The 17,740-nt window shown below is 46.5% G+C and overlaps 2 protein-coding genes across 2 annotated transcripts in view; both read right to left on the reverse strand.

Moving 5' to 3' along the window:
- Positions 1-6,979: 6,979 nt before the first annotated feature.
- Positions 6,980-11,205, reverse strand: spry1 (sprouty homolog 1, antagonist of FGF signaling (Drosophila)). Its single transcript, XM_062524660.1, has 2 exons — positions 10,698-11,205; positions 6,980-9,129 (listed from the first exon to the last, which is right to left on the reverse strand). The coding sequence occupies exon 2, from the start codon at positions 9,072-9,074 to the stop codon at positions 7,905-7,907; it is 1,170 nt and encodes a 389-aa protein (XP_062380644.1). The 5' UTR covers positions 9,075-9,129; positions 10,698-11,205; the 3' UTR covers positions 6,980-7,904.
- Positions 11,206-12,229: 1,024 nt separating this feature from the next.
- afg2a (AFG2 AAA ATPase homolog A) overlaps positions 12,230-17,740 on the reverse strand; it is a 102,997-nt gene continuing 97,486 nt past the window's right edge. The window contains exon 16 of the mRNA XM_062524943.1: positions 12,230-12,838. Within this exon, the coding sequence (XP_062380927.1) occupies positions 12,662-12,838 (177 nt within the window). The 3' untranslated portion in view covers positions 12,230-12,661. The remainder of the gene's footprint in view (positions 12,839-17,740) is intronic.

A 17,740-nucleotide genomic window follows, 5' to 3' on the forward strand; every position in this document is an offset into this window, starting at 1 on the left:
GGCCCGTTGGCGTGCAGTCCCCTCTACAAGTTCAGCTATTCTCTCTCCAAGTGTACTTTAACACGATGAGAGCAACTTGGCCCTAGGTGAAGTCATGGATAAGGAAATTTCTTCCTGTCAGACATCTGCGGAGATCTTGGATCCAGACGTGATCCTGTTGCCCTCGCTGTTTAATAACCATAGAGACCGCCATCATTTTCTGACTAATTAAGGATCAAACTTTCACGATCTCCCATCACTTTATGCAGCTGTTATTTTTGACTATAAATGGTAAACCTTTGGAGGCACAAGATTTAGTGGGTCGAAGTCAAGTAGACCATCAAAACATTATCTACAAAAATCAACAGAGAATTCATCACGTTTTCATTCAAGTCATGGTCAATAAGCGTCAGTTGCCACGGGCCTTGTTTACAATGTAAGGTTCTACAGAGAGAAACTAGATATAGCCATGGTGTCTCCATATTGACCATTCAAAATCTTTCTCAATGTCTGCTGAGAATACTTGATTATGCGCTAGACAAAAACATGTCTGTAGATGGATGGTTCAGCTGCACCATGACCGATTGTAACCATGTACTTCTCATGGTTGAAATGTTGTGATATAACTTCAAACATTAGCTAAACAAACAACCTGTCTGTGCATAACTTCCTTTTTAGTATAGGCTACAGTAGCTTACTTGAAGCAACGTTCTGAAAAGCCAAGCAAAGAGCAAGGACCGTGTGAAACGTCTTCTTTCCAGTGAGACCATCTCTCACCTGGTGCTAGTTTTCTGGTAGCCACATCACTGTAAGCAATGAAATGTTCCAGTTGAATCCTGCCTTACTCACAAGAAGCCAGTCTTGGACTAGGCTACCCATACATTAAAGGCATAAGGTGAGATGAAAGGCCGGCGTCTGCGATGTTGCCCTTTCATGCCTTAGCACGCGTCTATAACCCTGTATCCAAGAACGACCCCAAAATCAACAACAGATAAGTCTTGGCTGTGTGCTCGGCTTTTCATTTACATGTCCCCCTAAAACTCTCGGACTAAAGGTTACCAGTGCTTTCTTTTGCACGCCTATGAAGAAATACACTCAACAGAAATGCGCTTGTAATGTATTGTGCTGGCCGCTAACTCAATAAGCTACTTGTCATTTTAAAATTTGACAATAAATACCAAAACATGTACAGTATAGGCCTACAGCTATAAAACTCCACCATCTTGACTTAGTGAATATACGGTAAACAGAATTCTTCCTCTTTTTTCATCCACACTAAATAGTTAAACAGCCTATTTCAAGTTCAAAACAAACATGCACAACAATCTTCCCTCATACAAGTAAACTAAATCTCCTGATCATGTCGCTGTGGCTAAATCGAATGCCCCTAATTCACTTAAATCATTCATCTATTGTCCTGACAAAGGCTTATCTTAGTCCTTTGAGACGGGGGCGTCAGTAGAACATGATGTCAGTTTCTCCATCCGAGTAATAAGAGTTCTTTTCTTGTCCATTTTCACCTATTCAAAAGGCACGGCTGCATTCAGATGCCGAAACCCGAGATAGACCTTATTGTTTAGGGTTTATAGGGCCATAAGAATGGGAGATACAAACAGAAACAAGGCTTCCAGGTTGCTTGAAGGGTCAGTCAACCCATAGAGTAGTCTTATCCAAACCATCAACACACAAGCTTCTCTTTACCATACTGTTTTTGTCTGCCAATGCTTCAAAGAATGGCTATTTGAAAAAAGAAAAAAGATATAAAAAAGGAAAATGCTTTTTTTGTAGAGTAGATATAAAATGATATGACTTGCTCTTTTATCCTATATCTTAAATTATATCCTTGAAAATATGCTGACAGTTGAGCTATCTCATGGTTTTACTCAACTGAAGCACATGTGGTGCGGCCAAGGCATTCAGTTGGCAAACTATAACCCAATATGTTGCCTTGAGTGAAGTATGGAAAAATAATCTGTGTTCAAATTTGGTGGTTCAAGAATTTGCTGACAGTGTTCGAACTTGACATGACTATTTTCTAAATAGCAAAAGTTCATCCTATAGGAAAATCATGTCTTACTGGATAAAGATTTAACTTCCAAGATTAGCCCACTTCATTATGGTCAACGATGGTAAAGACTCCCCTCTAAATACTACAGGTAACAGCCTGTGTTTTTCACAGATGGTAACCTATAAACTGAATCAACATTCGTTGGATTGGCTATTAATGAAATAACTAATCAGGTTTGATCCTTTTGAAACAAGCTTAGGAATTTTAAGTCCCTCGTCTGCCCGTGTTGTGATGTGGAATCCCTGTGATCAAAGATAAAACGGCACAGGAAATGTGAGCTTTTCACAAGCAACAACACGGATCAATAAAACCAAATGGGAACTTCACAAAGGGGCTCAAATATCTAGGGCCGGCCATCGCCCTGAACCACTCACCTGGTGACTACTCTCTATTGACTTAAGAGTTCACTGATAGCAAAGATTAAAGTGGAGTCTGCCAGCTCTATAGAGGGTCATCAGAGGAGAGGGGGGGGGGTTGGGGGATTCTTGAGAGGGGAGATGTGTGTGTGTGTGTGTGTGTGTGTGTGTGAGGATGGGGGGGGGGGGGTTGCACTTTGAGGAGGTGAGTGTGGTGGGCTGGAAAGGCAGTTACACAGACTTTAAAGTATATCAAGGATCCCCCATCCATGTCCCTGATGGGCGCCCTCGCTGAAAACCTAAAAGGGGAAGAAGAACCAGAAGAGGAGAGAGAGAGGAAAAGAAAGCCTCTTCTGTGACCCCCGCCTGTTGCGCCCCAGCCGAGAGACGGACGGACTAAAGCCCCCCATTGTTGTCCCTCACACAGGATCACTGAGCCTGCGGGAGAAAAAGGGGGCAACTGCCAGCTCAAACAAAATGGTGCGATAGGACTTGGCCCTATCTAATCAAGGGCAGGAGGTCACTTCCGAACAACTGGGCAATAAAAGATTACTTCCAGGCGCATAACAGAAGAGCGTTTGGGAGGAGGAGGGGGAAGGGATACAAGGGGGGAGGTGTGTGTGGGGGGGGGCGGGGGGTGGAGAGGAAGTGAATTGAAAAAAGCCATCAGACAGGAACCATCTGGCTGGATGTGTAGTCTAATCTTAAAAAAGAGGGGGAAGGAGACAAAAAGAGAAAGAGAGAGAGAGAGAGAGAGAGAGAGGGTGGGGGAGAAAGAGTGAGAGAGAAACAACCCAACACACACACACACACACACACACACACACACACAAACACACACTGCCACCACACACAGCCTCCGAAAGGGGCCACTGACTACCAGGAATGATTTAGGTCCTTTTATTTTTTTTTTCAAAGTTCTGGAAGGCATTTTCCTGCCCGAGATATTTGGAGGGGGAGGAGGAGAGAACGAGAGGATGGTGGAGTAGTTTAAACTGAGCTCCTGAATGAACGTCTCCAGAGGCCAACCAAAAGAAAGCGAGGTTGTGATCTTATCACCACACAACCAATTTGACCCGAAGTCAAGAGAAATTGTTCCAAAAATATGTGCATTTGCCACTGTCGGCAATTTAAGGGCAAAATGGGGGGGCTGCAAAGTAGTGAAGAGAGGAGACGAAGAAAAAAAAACAGTGAGAGAAACAGGAAGAGGGTTTTGTTTTTGACCTGAACCTTAAGGAAATGGGGACGTATTGTTCAACATTGTTGTTGGAACACTTAATCCCGGCGAAACCAAGGATCCTTTTGTCATGATATCCATGAAAGGAGCCCTGGCAGCACCCCTCCCCCTCCTCCTCCCACCCTGATGGACTCAGACCAGAGATAATCTCCACCATCTCTCGCAGTCACAACTCTCGAACTGAGGGAGTCACAGAGGACTCCTAAAAAGACCTGCTGGGGAATGGTGTTTTCTCTAACCAAAACAAATGACCCTGATCAAGCCAAGAACACCCCCCCCCCTCCCTCCCTCACACACACACACACACACACACACACACATACCACCACCCAAATATACACATAGTGTTCTACCAATGACCAAGATGTTCCCCTGTTACTTTGGCAAGAGTTGTGCATTGATCATCCTCCATAGTTTCCTCACTTACTTACTCACTCAACTTACTCACTCACTCACTCACGCACACACTCATCTACCAACACTCTGTGTCTGTAAAATAGGCACCAAAAAAGTCCAAGAGAGCACAGGGGGTGGGGTGATTTGGGGTGAGCCAGTGTGTGTGTGTGTGTGTGTGTGTGTGTGTGTGTGTGTGTGTGTGTGTGTGTGTGTGTGTGTGAGGGGGGGGGACTATTGGATAGCAGCACTATTGGATAGCAACACTCCACAGACCTACAGAAGGCCCTCCGGGCCAGGCCGTGTGAATGGGGGGCCGTTTCAACCCAAATCCCCCCTGTATGCTGAGAGCTCCAAATGTTCCAGGCAATGAAACACCTCCAGTCAAACAAACTCACATCCTGTTGTCTCGGCCGCCTTTTGACACCAGCAGAGGCAGATAAGGGGGATAATGGAGGGGCTGGGGCTGTTTGGAAAGCTGCTCTCTCTATGCAGAGCTTCCTTTTATTGCTTTGTGAAAGGGGACTGCCAAACTTCAGGCTGAGATTGTGTTATCTGCTTTAAGTATGCGTCCCCTCACTTGTTTAAAAACAATTGTCAATGCAAATGCGAAACGTATGGAAAAAACGTATCACTGCATGACTAGGGGTGAGCGAATGTGCCGGCAGGTAGAATGACTTAAAGGCCTTTCCTGTACACTTGTAGATGTGTAGGTTTGAACGGGGAGGAAAACGCAAAGGAAAGCAAAACAAAAACGACTAAATCTGGCCTAGGTGATGAATTTCCTTCCGGTGGTTTATTTTTAGACACGTTAGGCTGCGTTGTCGGTACCTTAGCTGAGGTCACCGAAAGTTTGTGGTGTTGGAGGTTCCGCTCTGAGTCAAGCTGAAATCAAGCAAGTTTGTGCGTGCTGAGCCCTACTCTCACAGAGGCCATGGAGTAGGCCATCGTACAAGGCAAAGCAGCCTAGAAATAGAATTGTGTGGGTGTTATGTGTGGCCATACACATTTTTTCCCTAGAAAATAGGAAGCTAGTGTTAGAAAATAGAGTGAGACTGAGTAATTCTGATGCAGTCATTCTCGGTCAACCACCAAACAAGTGTAACCTAGACTGTAGTGTCTTAAAAAAAGAAAAACGGAGGCATACCATCAGTACAGTATGTTGCTAAAACAGCTTTTCTCGGGATTTCTTTTTTTTTTTTTTTTTTTAAACTGAAGACTGATTTGGCTCAAATGTACTAAAGTTATCCCTCATCATGGCAGCACAATTTCCAAAATACTAGTTTTGTCAGTTCAGGGCCCTCTGTACTCCGACTGCCCCAGAAGGAGACCCGCTCTATTGTTGTGGATTGCCCAGGACCAAGAAGCAAATGGGGTTCAGATTGCAGGGCTGAAAGGTAACAGGAAATTGTCAAACCACTAATCCACACTCAGCCTTTCAGACCAACAAAAGGTACATTCCAGCCAGTAAAAAAGGAGAGGAGAGGAGAGGAAGAGAGAAAAAAAATGGAGATATTCTAAACGAACCCATTTGGAACAGGGCCGTCCTGTGGCTTCAACCGTGTCACTCAAGAAAAAAGGCAAAAAAATGAAAAACAAAAACACTGTTGAATGCAGACAAATCATAGGATAAGAATAATTAAAAAGAGTTTCTGCCAAGCAGGGCAGGGAAACATTTGTGAAGTATTTTCCCAGGGATGTTAAAAAGATCATCGTTCTTCCTGGGAATAGCCAGTTCTAGTCTCTTGGGGTTTTAAGGTTAAAAAACATGATTTAAAATGTAACCAAAGAACCAGAGTTACAAAAATATCCAGCTTTAAAAGTCCAAAACTGCCAAAAATAGTAGTGAGCCAACAAGCGAACCAAAAGTGACAAAAAAAACACAAAAACAAAGCAAAGAATTATCCTTCTCTTGAGTGAAAGACTCATAACCCTTGGGGTTTTAGGAAATACTTTGTGGTTGATTACTCACTTCTTATTCTTTCCCAATCACTTTCCCCTTCATGTGTGTGTGTGTGTGTGTCTCTCTCTCTCTCTCTCTCTGTGCACTGATCAGGCCTGGCCTGTTTTTGGGGCCTGAGATTTCTGACATGTTCAGTTCCCCCCTCTCTTTCTCTGCAGCAGCTATGATCTCACCCTCTCTTACGAGGTCATCCAACTTCCCCCTGGAGTGATAAAACCCCCAGGAGAAGGGAGAGAGGGAGGGAGAGGGAGAGAGAGAGAGAGGAAGAGAGAGAGTGTGAGCGGGCCAAAAGGGGGCCGTTTCTGCCCTGACTGCTGTTGTCCTTAGAGCAGGAACTATGCAATAAAAGCTGGGCAATGCTCGCCGTTTATTATCTTTGAACAGGTGGCCTGGGGAGGCCGGAGTGCTGGGTCCCGTCTCCCACTGCCACACGCTGTGGGACTCGCTCGCACCAAACACCGTTTTACAATTTAATGAGACTATGTCAGCTGTTGGAGCTCACCAAAATCTATTCCTATTTAGAACACCCCCCCTCCACACACAGACACACACACATACACTCAACTACCATGAACATTTAAGCCCATGCATTTTGACATTCTGCTTACTAACCTCAGATTCTGATTTACCCTTTGGCTTCACCTCCACCAAAACCCAAACGAATATAATTTGGAGCCGGGTCAGATTGTGACCAGTGAAAGATCCTTGGAACTGTGATCAGTGCTGTTGTAGATAGGCGGTTTTGAAGTTGCAGAATACAGCAACAGGAAGAAGTTCAGCTATCAGCAGGAATTTATGATGACCTTCCAACTAATGCAGTTAACATTACCATTTAACCAATTCAGCAACTGAAACTTCCCAGTCACCCACCCAGACACCCACAAGCACAGTATCTACAGTAGTTCTCATACTGTAATCTTTTCCTACATGACACACTCATAGGCTTGCACAACAGTCAAAGATAATCAAGACACAAGACGGTGTATATTTTTCATTAATTAATATATTTTCTGCATTAAAGTTAACATAGTTTTTCTTTTGTGCCACCCTTTAATTTTTCAGTAAGTATTGATATTTTGTTATATTCAGACATGAGTAAGTTTAAGACTGTCTTTTGCAATAAATATCATAAAATAATAGAGCTTCACATAATAAATATTTTGTACAACAAAAAATGTTTTAACAGACATTTTCTTTTTTTAAAAAATAGCCGGAATTTCTCTTATGGATCTGAACATACAATTTACAAAAAAATGAGAACAAAATAAGAAGGGTAAGAATGCCACAGAATGGTTGGTAAAAGTCTCGGGAGTGGGGGGAGAACCATCCAACAGAAATACTATGTGATACATGTGCTCTCCTTAATACAAAAGGAACCAAGGTTACCCATAGCCTTAATGTGGTAGCAACGGATCACTCAAAGCACTCCTGGTTGCTATGATCTGGTAACAGCTACATATTGTCTAGCTAGATAGTCCTTCACAGATTTTGGTAAGAGGCCACACGGCCCAGGCTTAAAGCACCAGGGAAACTCTGCCTAGCTAACAGAAAATTCTTTATAACGAGTGTTAATGTGTAGCCAAAGAGACAAAGGAAACGGTTAAGGCAAACACTGATTTGTAAAAATAAAAAAAAATGGTCCTGTTGAAACAAAGAAGAAAAAAAGAGAGTGGTTTTCATACTCCATGCTCATCACTCCTAGCAGAAAGCCCTCATTCAAACTGGCGAGGGTGGGAGGTGCTTAAAATGTTTTGATAAACATCGATAGCAATGATTATTATCATCATAATCATCATCATTATCATCATTGTCATAATCATCCTCAGAACCACATGAGCACACGGGTGAAGGAAAGAAGAGGGGCTTGGGGGGGTGAATCCCCCCCTCCCTGGAGAGACACATTAGGGATCAGGAAGGCTTCTCTGGAGCCTGGGGGGGCCAGCTCTCCAGTTTGCAATAGACAGTGTTGGAGTTCTTGCAGCGGCAGCCTGGCCGGTTGACGCGGTCGTGGCAGTCCTGGCAGGCCTTGACGCAGCCGCGGGCGGGCGGGTAGCAGAGCAGGCAGGGGAAGATCGCCGACATTAATCCCATGCACAGGAAGCGCGAGCAGCAGTGCGAGCGCGACAGCGAGCACGGGTGGTCGGCGCACGAGTCGCCCTCGTCGTCGTCGCGGTTCGAGCAGTGGTAGAAGAGGCCCTTGACCAGGCACATGCACGTGCCGTGCTCCACCACGCTGTCGGGCGAGCACAGGCACTGCCCGCTGCACGCCAGGCACGAGGGGAGCGTCCGGGGCGCCGTGCACTCCGCGCACTTGCACTTGCCGCAGCGCTCGCAGATGAACTGGTGGCCGGACGCGGCGTCGCCCGCAGACGGGACGAGGCCGCCGCCGCCGATTCCGCCGCCCGGGCCGCTCTTGGCCGAGGGCTTCAGGGGAGCCTCCAGGTGCTGCAGGAGCAGCTGCTGCTGCTGCTGCTGGGGGGTCAGCGACAGCGCCTTGGGCTGAGTCCGTACGGGCCTGTCCGGCCGGTGGCTGCCGCTGATGCTGTGGTGGAGGCCACCGGTGCCGGTGCCGCTGCCACTGTGGTGGTGGTGGTGATGGTGGTTGTGGTGGTGGGTAGAGCCGAGCCGACTCGGAGGGGAGCGTACCAGGAGGCCCTGCTCGGACGAGGCGCTGCTGTTGCTGCCCGAGCTGGCAGCACTGCCCGTGCTGGTGGACCGGCTTAGGCCGGGCGCCCGTCCATTGTAATGCTGTCCCACTAGGGCAGTCCCCGGATGGTGGTGGTGGTGGTGCCGGTGCTCATAGTTGTTGTTCACATTGACCAGTATGATCTCGTGGGTGCTCTCATGCTTTTCCGGCCGCGGGGCAACTACCATGCGAGGTGCGGTGGGCCTGCGTGCCACCGACGGCCCCTCCGTGTACTCGTTGTTGGAGCGGATGGCCTTGATTTGGTCAAGCGAGAGGATGGCGGCATGCTGGAACTCCCGTTCGTAGTCCAAACGGTCCAGCCGGCCCTCCAGGGAAGGCTGCTGGATCACTACTAATGAGCCGCCGGTGCCATGTTGACTTTGGAGCTCCATCTGGGGTGATCACCACTTCCGACATTCACTGTGGACTTGGCATGCATCTGAAATCCTGGAGGGGGGAACGGAAGAAGGAGATGAGAAAGATAGCAAGAACCAAACGACGCATTTCAGTTGAAAACAAAGTCGTGAAATACGGGTTTTTACACTGACAAACGAACGATGCGCATAGTATAGAAGCAGCAACATGTGACAGCATGCAAGTAAGCGAATCTTTCAGCATTTATCAGCGATTTCTACACTTTTCACGTTCAGGTGCAAACGTCCATAGTGAATAGAGAGCGTTATCTTTGCTTTCTTTCATTTCGTGGCATTTTACCCCCCGAGAGTTATGCAAGCAGAGAAAAGATTGACTATTAACAAGACTTTGTTCCGTCCTCAATAAGCACACATCCAAACTTCAGTACAAATACTTCCCGTTCCGATTTGCATTTGTATGGCTAGTTAACATTTAAATAACAGCTCAGGAAAGGGATGAGGACACGGTCCAGCGGCACAATGTGCGCTGCTTCTCTAATTCTACTGCAAAACGGAAGGCTTGCTTTGAAATTAACCAGCCACATAAATCAAGGCTCAGGGAAAAGTTGAAGGGTATAATAATGGCTATTATTTAAGCTTTGGACTTGTGGCTCCACAAATCGTTTGTGTAATTAAGGTTTTCACAAAAAATAAACTGATTAGAGACCTATGGAACAAAGCGGGGTTTCACGACTTAGCTTCTTGCCAATATAATTCTGTTCAACAAATCTAAGGGATATAGCTTGCGCAAACATGCTTACTGCAAATAACATAGTCTACGGGAGTTAAAATGTAAGACAGTCACCAGAGCTACGGCCAAAGGCCCTAAAGATTAAATCGACTTTGTGAACTGCAAAGTTTGTTGACTGCCCATAATGTTAAATGTCGTTTACTCCAATGTCAAGTTCCACTAAATCACTAGAGAAACCACCATCGATATGAAATTATGCACCGAGAGTTAACAAAAAATGCGGTTTAGGCTATTGAGATTCAATACACATGATCGCGCATAATTAGGGTACGCCATCAAGTTATGTTTCGTAGAGCTTCTGTGAAGGCAAGTAGTGGAACTAATTAATCAACACAATCCAGGATGAGCCGACAGAGGACGGGGGAAAACTTATGAATGAAAACAAGCTCCATGGGGGAGGGGTGTTTGTCAGTTAGCTACCGCAGGAGAGCAAGAACCCCTTGGCTAAAAAAAGTAGACTAGGACCGTTCTTCGTCTATTCCTTTCGAGGAACCAATGGGCCTAGGATATTCGCCCGTGAGATGTTCAACGACCGCAACACACGAAAACGTGCTATACACAGAAGGCATGCACGCACGGATGTTTTGGTTTGCGGAGATAATCAGGCTAGAAAATAATCGAACGACAGCACAGGCCAACTCCACCATCGCGCTGCTGGCTGGGTAGCCTATAGGCTACACACCACCGAGGGTAGTGTGCGACAGTAAACCCGACATGTGTCCTACTAAATGGCAAATTGCATAAAGCGACGACATATAAATAAGGCCAGCAGCCCTTCAAACCCGAATACGCATTATAAACGTAACTATTTATAATGCAATGTTAGCCAAGCCACAAAATCCAATACGCACCTATATGCAACCATCCATAGTGTAGGATCCATCAGCCAATATACCAAGCACCCATCCAAAATTGTTTGAAACGAGCTTATTTTAAAATGTAAAGCTCATTACAAATGTTGTATCCAAACAGTGGTGCTTGATCTGCCGCTATTCCTCCACTCGGTGCAGCGAATTTAATTCACTAGTTTGTCCAAGGTGAGGGTAAATCCACGAGTGACGCCTGAAAGATGGTGCAAGCGCCCGATAAAGCACTGCGCACTTGAGACGCCGATCTGGCAACACAACCCAGTTTTGTCCAAGCGCGGCGAAACAAAACGCAAAAAAATGTTTTCCTCGGGGTTTCTTTAAAAGTGAATCTTTGCGATTCGAAATATATCCAGGTTGATATAAGGTTCCTTCGGTTGCGCGACGATGCTTTACTATTGTTTTTCTAATGCGTGGAGTGCTTAAGAGAGGAGTACACTTGTAGGCATGATTCCTCTGCGTTGCAAGACTAGTAGGCTACTAAATGAATGAGAAAGTAGGGTCCTGTGTTTGCTCGAGTAGCCAACTCCCATTGGCCATTCACCGCGCTGAAAAAGGATACATCGCATCCGCTCTTAATTCATTGGGCAGATGTGGAAGGCCGGGCGATAGAGATGTGTGCACCTCTTAAGGTGGAACGACACGAAGCGCCCCTGTTCAGAGGGAGATGTTTCCGATTTGATTGTATTCGACCTGTTGGCTGTATGTTCCTCCCCAAATACAGGACTACAGTCACTCTGACTTTGTCTTTACAACTGTTTTCGGGAGGAAAATATCGATGTGTTGTATTTGTATAATAAAGGTCCGGGTCTTTTGAAAGGTTGGTTAAAACGGACTGAGATACATTACCATTTTAAATCACAGTAATGCTGTGCATTTCCTGGACGCTGAACACTGAAACGAGACAATGTAATGTAGAATAAATATACGTAGGACCTCTTCTTAAGACACCGTATAATATAAAACGACTTTCCTTTATTGCAGCCAGTTGCTCTGAACGAGTTAACTGTGAACCTACCGCGCCACCTTAACAAAGAGGCACCCTGCTAGTGCAAGAGAAAAGCACCCCCCCGCCCCTCTGTTCTTGACTGGTGTGATTGGTGTCGAGGATGCGCTACATCCGGATCCATGAGAATAGGAAGTTCAATACAAAGTCAATTTATCCCATTCACATGGAAAAATCAATACCCAATGACTCCAACAGGAACTCCGTTCAGCAAACTGTGAGATTTAACTAGAAACTAGAAACAGACACATGGAGATCACTGCAGATCGTCATTTATATTTGACACAATGTGTCAGTCCCATGCAAAACACAACTTGAAATCCCTTATACTTTTCTCTATAGGCCTACTTAAAAAGGATGTACTCAAAACTTACTCTCCCCATTTTCATAGTTCAAAGATACATTTCAAATTTGTTTTGAGGTTTCACATTTCGTTCAAATGGACTGATAGAATGCAAAACTTCTGATGGCACTATAGTGCTTTTGAATAAATAGGCGTCTGTTACAGCCATTTCACATATACATTTATTTATTTATTCATTCATTTAATTTTTTTGTGTTTCTGTGTAAGGAGAAAAAAACAACTTTAAAAGGGAGCAAATACACACACACTGAGACACACATTACTTAAATACACATTTATTACCAATAATACCACTCAGTAAGGTTTGTGTTGATTGTATTACCAGAGAACACTGTGATAAACCTTGCAGGGTGTTACTGGGGGCCGCGACAGTAAAAATGCAAACAATCAATCACAGACCCTTTATCCTTCCTGGGCCTTTCATCTACTGTCTTCTGTCCCCTCGACTCCCCAGGACCAGCACACAGGGTGATTTGGGATGCGGGGCTGGGGGGTGGGGGTAGGCTGACCACCACCTCCAGAGAGAGAGAGGAGGAGGGGGGGGGGGGGGAGCAGCCCTGGAATCCTTGGGCAGTGACATCACCAGCGAGTCTGTCCACTCTGCCGCTGGTAGTTAATATACGACTGGATCAGGGAGTCTGGAACCCTGGGCTTGACGGCGGCGAGGGCACTCTCAAAATGGCTCCGCGCGACACGCTGCGCTTTGATGTCCTCCTGCAGGGCCAGGAGGGCCGCTTCCCTGCACACCGCCGTTATCTGCGAGAGGAAACAGAGACAGATTAGGGGCTGTCAGGCCGGCCGGTCAGACGGGGGACCGTGAGACAATCTCACGTAATGGCAACGGGAGCTCATCTTGGTGCTGTATGGTCAACAAGTTACTCAGCTGCAGTGGAAAAACAAATGACGAAACTTTGATTACTTATAAGCTATCCATCATACAGCACAAAACGTTGGTTAGACAAACAGAGGGAAATCAACAGTGAGTGAATTGCGCAATACGCAGAGTGCAACAACAAATGCTTAGTTTAGTTTAGTTTAGTTTAGTTATCAACAATGTGATATCAACTGTGTGAGAATTAAACAATATGCTTCAAAGTAACAAAAATAATCCCCACATTCCTAAAAATCATTGATCAAACTTTGTATATTTCATTCCGCTTCCCTATAATGGTTTGGCACGAGTCCAGACATTTGAGTGCTAATTATCGCACAGTTGAAAGGCAAATACCGGCCCCTCCCTACACTAGGACTCAGAAATACTGTTCAGCAATTAAGAGTCTATTTTAAGCTCGAAAACTTCCTATTACATGTTTGCATTTTGACTGGCGTGGGAGTCGGATGGTATTAACAGTGCCAGCACAGCATTTGCATGCAAAACCAAGTGTTTAATAAAGGCAACATAACTCGACTGCACACATCTAAGAGTGAAATGAGGGAGAGAGAAAGAATATTTTGAGAGGCAATAAAGTTTTTTTCTCCCTTTTTTTTCTTTTTCTTTGGATGTACTTTTCATTGCCATTTCAGACTAGTCTTCTTTTTAATTCCCTCTCCTTTTCCCTCTCTCTCTCTCTCTCACTCTTTTTCTCTTTCATTCACTCACTCTCTCTCTCTCTCTCTCCAGTACGAACAGTACTATTTTCCTTTAATCAGTTCATCGGGAAGTGACTTTTTAAATGGCTGCACTACCCCTGCAAGTTGCTGTGAGCTCATTCCTGACATTGCTCAGGGTTAGCGTTAAGCCGCAGAGCCTCTTGGCAGAGCATATCAGCGCGCATATCCTGCAACCTCAATACAGCCCTATCTGTCATTATAAAGATAGATTGGTTCCGTTGGTGTGCTTTTTGTACGGAGGTTGATTGCGTAAGATCTCCGTCTGCGGAACTGCCGGGTGGAACAAAAGAGAGCCGTTCCGGAGGGTGGCATGGGCCACCACGGGGGAAGAGAGAGAGAGAGAGAGAGAGAGAGAGAGAGAGAGAGAGAGAGAGAGAGAGAGAGAGAGAGAGAGGGAGAGGGAGAAGGAGAGAGGGAGGGCTAAGGTGGAGAGAGAGAGAGCAGGGGAGATGGGGAGGGAGGCTGGGAGAAGGGGAGAGGGGGCAAGAGGGAAGAGAGAGAGAGAGAGAGAGAGAGAGAGAGAGAGAGAGAGAGAGAGAGAGAGAGAGAGAGAGAGAAAAGGAGAGAGGGAGAAGGAGAGAGGGAGGGCTAAGGAGAGCAGGGGAGATGGGGAGGGAGGGTGGGAGAAGGGGAGAGGGGGCAAGAGGGAAGAGAGACAGAGAGAGGGAGGTAAGGAGAGGGAGAGGGAGGTAGGGAGAGGGAGAGGGAGGTAGGGAGAGGGAGGGAAGGAGAGGGAGAGCGCCTGGTGTTCATCACCTCCGTCTGCTTTCGGAAGTGATTCACTCTGGAGGCGTGTGCAGAATCTCACTCGTTCTCTCGCTCTCTCTCTCTCCCCCTCTCCCTCTATCTCTCCCTCTCCCCCCCCCCCCCCTCTCTCTCTCTCTCTCCCTCTCTCTCGGCGAAGGTCACGGCGCGCGTTTTCCATGTCAGGATTGCATAATTCACCAGGAATTATACAAGCCAGCCGCCTCACCTCCTCACCCACACCGGAGCCTGGCTAGGGGCTGCATGGGAGTCGGGGAACGGGGGGGACGAAGGGTGGAAGGGAGGAAGAGAGAGAGGCAGGAGAGGAGGGAGAGAGAGAGGACAGGAGAGAAAGAGGGAGGGACGGAAGAGCTCACCATGGGCATTATCACAGTGTTTGAGCAAAGCGTGTTTGACAAACATGTTATATCCGTCATCCGGCTGGGAGTTACTTCTCTCTCTCTCTCTCTCTCTCTCTCTCTCACCAACTGTTGCTGACAATGGCTACAAACTACAGAGTTTTGTAAGTGGTTCATACCACTTTAGCCCCTTGGGTAAAGTGTGCAAAACAATAATTACACCTGTACTGAATACTGTATTGAAGTATATTGTAGTCTTCAGGACTGCAACTGTAAGTGTAAGCTTTTATATGTGACTTAAAATAAAGGGGCAGGTGGGTACTTAATGTTACCTAAAAGTGATATTAATGTTTCGTCTTCCTCCCATCTTCCCATGTGGAGAGCGGAAACGTTAAGCTGGTGGAAGGTGATTGAAATTCTCTCAGGCAAAAATTATCTCCATACCAGGCAGCACCTCTCACCTACACCCTGCAATTAGAGGCTGGGACTACTGTGAAAAACATGACTTGGGCTTCCTGTGAGGGGAACTAAGCACTTTCTTCCAGCAGAGAGAGAGAGAGACTGTGTGTGTGTGTGTGTGTGTGTGTGTGTGTGAGAGAGAGAGAGAGAGACAAATGAAAAGGTGGCAGGCTGCTGTCTTTATTTTTCCTGTTTGTGCTTATTAGGGGTGAAGGATTGAAGAAGAAGAAGAAAGAGAAGAAGAAGAAAAGAGAGAGACACAGAAGGAGGAGGAGGAGGAGAGAGGCAGAGGAACAGTCGTGGCTGGGGGGAAGAGCGGCGGGTGAAGAGTGCCCGGATCTTAACCTTGCTGTAGCCTCGCTGTGTTCAAAGGGTTCCCGAGTGTAATATTCATTCACAACATTGGAATCTGCACAAGGCTTTTTTTCCCTGCAATGCCCCCCCCCCCCCCCCCCACCTAAAAAATACCACAGCCAAGTTCTTCAATGACTTTGGGTGGAGTCGGCGTCTCATGTTGCAACCTCTGAGCTACTTTCCTGAGACATCACACACACAAAAACATGGCATTTCTGTCTTAATGGATGTGTGTGTGCTTGTGTGTGTGTTCTGATCTGGTTTGTGTTTGGCTGATGTGTGGGATCTGACGGTGTGTGTGTGTGTGTGTGTATGTGTGTATGTGAACAGACGTTTTTTTTTTACAATGTGTGTGTTTATTAAAGAGGGTTCTGGTGTGTGCATGTGTCTTCTAGAGAGAGGAACAACACAGAGGGAGGAAGACCAGGAGGGTGAGAAAGAGCGTAGCATGTGTTTGTGTGAGCGCGTGTTTGTTTTGACAAAAAATCCGATGCGGTACCTGCAGCAGTGCAAGTCGTGTGTTTACTGAGGTATGCCAGTAACCTGTGTGTGTGTGTGTGTGTGTGTGTGTGTGTGTGTGTGTGTGTGTGTGTGTGTATCCGGCCTGGCAGCGCTCCAGTATGCTCTGGCTCATCACCACACAGGCAGTGGAGAGGGGGTTGTTTTTGTTAGCGCACCCTCTTCCACAGGACAGGGGGGAAACATAAAGCCGTTACACACACACACACACACACACACACACACAGGAGAGTCCCTGCAGCATGGGGGGGCAACTCAAAACACCATTTCCATTAGCCAGTTCAAAAACAATTAGCCATTTCTCCATTCAACCGGCTCTTGTTTAAATCGGAGCCTACACGGAAGGCGATTATTCCATGTTATTCCTAGTTGCTAATCACAACTGTTGTTATTAACAGTTATCATTTGTCGTTCTGAAGTTGGTAGCGTAGCGTGACGGACCGAACTTCCCTTGCCAATGCTGACCCTGCCGTGTGGTCCGACACACGTGCCGCCACGATGACCTATGGCGAAAAGAATCGGCCGAGAGAGACTGTGGGCAGAGGGGCTGATTAAAATGTTTATCGCTTCCATCATGGGGCACTATGAAACATGTCACTCGTGTAACAGAACTGGTTTGGGTTGGCAGGTGCTTAGCAGATGTTAGGAAGTAGGGCTCTGCCACCCCCCCCCCCCCCCCCCGGCCAAACCTCTAGCCCAAACCTCCCTTGTCTTTTTGTGTTCCGGCTGAAGAAATAGCCTGATTCGAGCTCTGTAAACAGAGGCTGTGGCTAATTTGAGGGAATATGTATCAGGCAAATGATTAAACCAGTTCTCCAGCGCTGTAGGGAAACAATGCGAGCATACCACACTAATGACAGGAAGACAGTCTTTACGTTCCTTTATATGCATGTGTTTGTTTGTGCTTTGCCTTTTGTGCGTGTGTGTGTGTGTGTGTGTGTGTGTGTGTGTGTGTGTCTACATGCACGCGTGCCTGACTGCATGCGTGAGTGTGAGTGCGAGTCTGCTCTGCAGTTGATTCAAACACCATATGAGCTAGCAACGTCTCCACGCAACAAGCCACCATACACACACACACACACACACACACACACACACAAACAGAAAACACGGACACCCATAAACAAGCTCATCTCTCTTGTCCTGTGTTTACTAGGACTTTCATGGGGGGAATGACAGGACTCTCCCGTTGCCATCCAGCATGTCAGCCAAGCGGAACATCCTAGCACTCCTTTCTTTCTTCCCTTCTTTTTTTCTTTCTTTCATTCTTTCTTTTTTTCTTTCTCTCCCTTCCGCTCGCCCTCCCTCCAACCTCCTCTTTCAGCTTGAACTCTGTTACACTAAACTTCTCGAGCCGCAGAGCGCTTCCTTCAGCCTCTCCTGAACATACAGCTCCAGATGGACTAAGGCCCCTTACCAGGGGGAGTGCATACGTGTATATATACACACACACACACACACACACACACACACACACACACTCTCCATGCGTGTGTCAGTGCACGTGTTTACCGCACACCGTTTTTGTGTGCGAATAAACCCACAAATGCAAACAGGGCCAGCAAGAGGCATTTTGTTTGTGAACGTGAAGGCATTCCTACCCATAGCCAGG

This window comes from Sardina pilchardus, chromosome 21 (assembly GCF_963854185.1).
Source record: "Sardina pilchardus chromosome 21, fSarPil1.1, whole genome shotgun sequence".
Lineage (NCBI taxonomy): Eukaryota > Metazoa > Chordata > Actinopteri > Clupeiformes > Clupeidae > Sardina > Sardina pilchardus.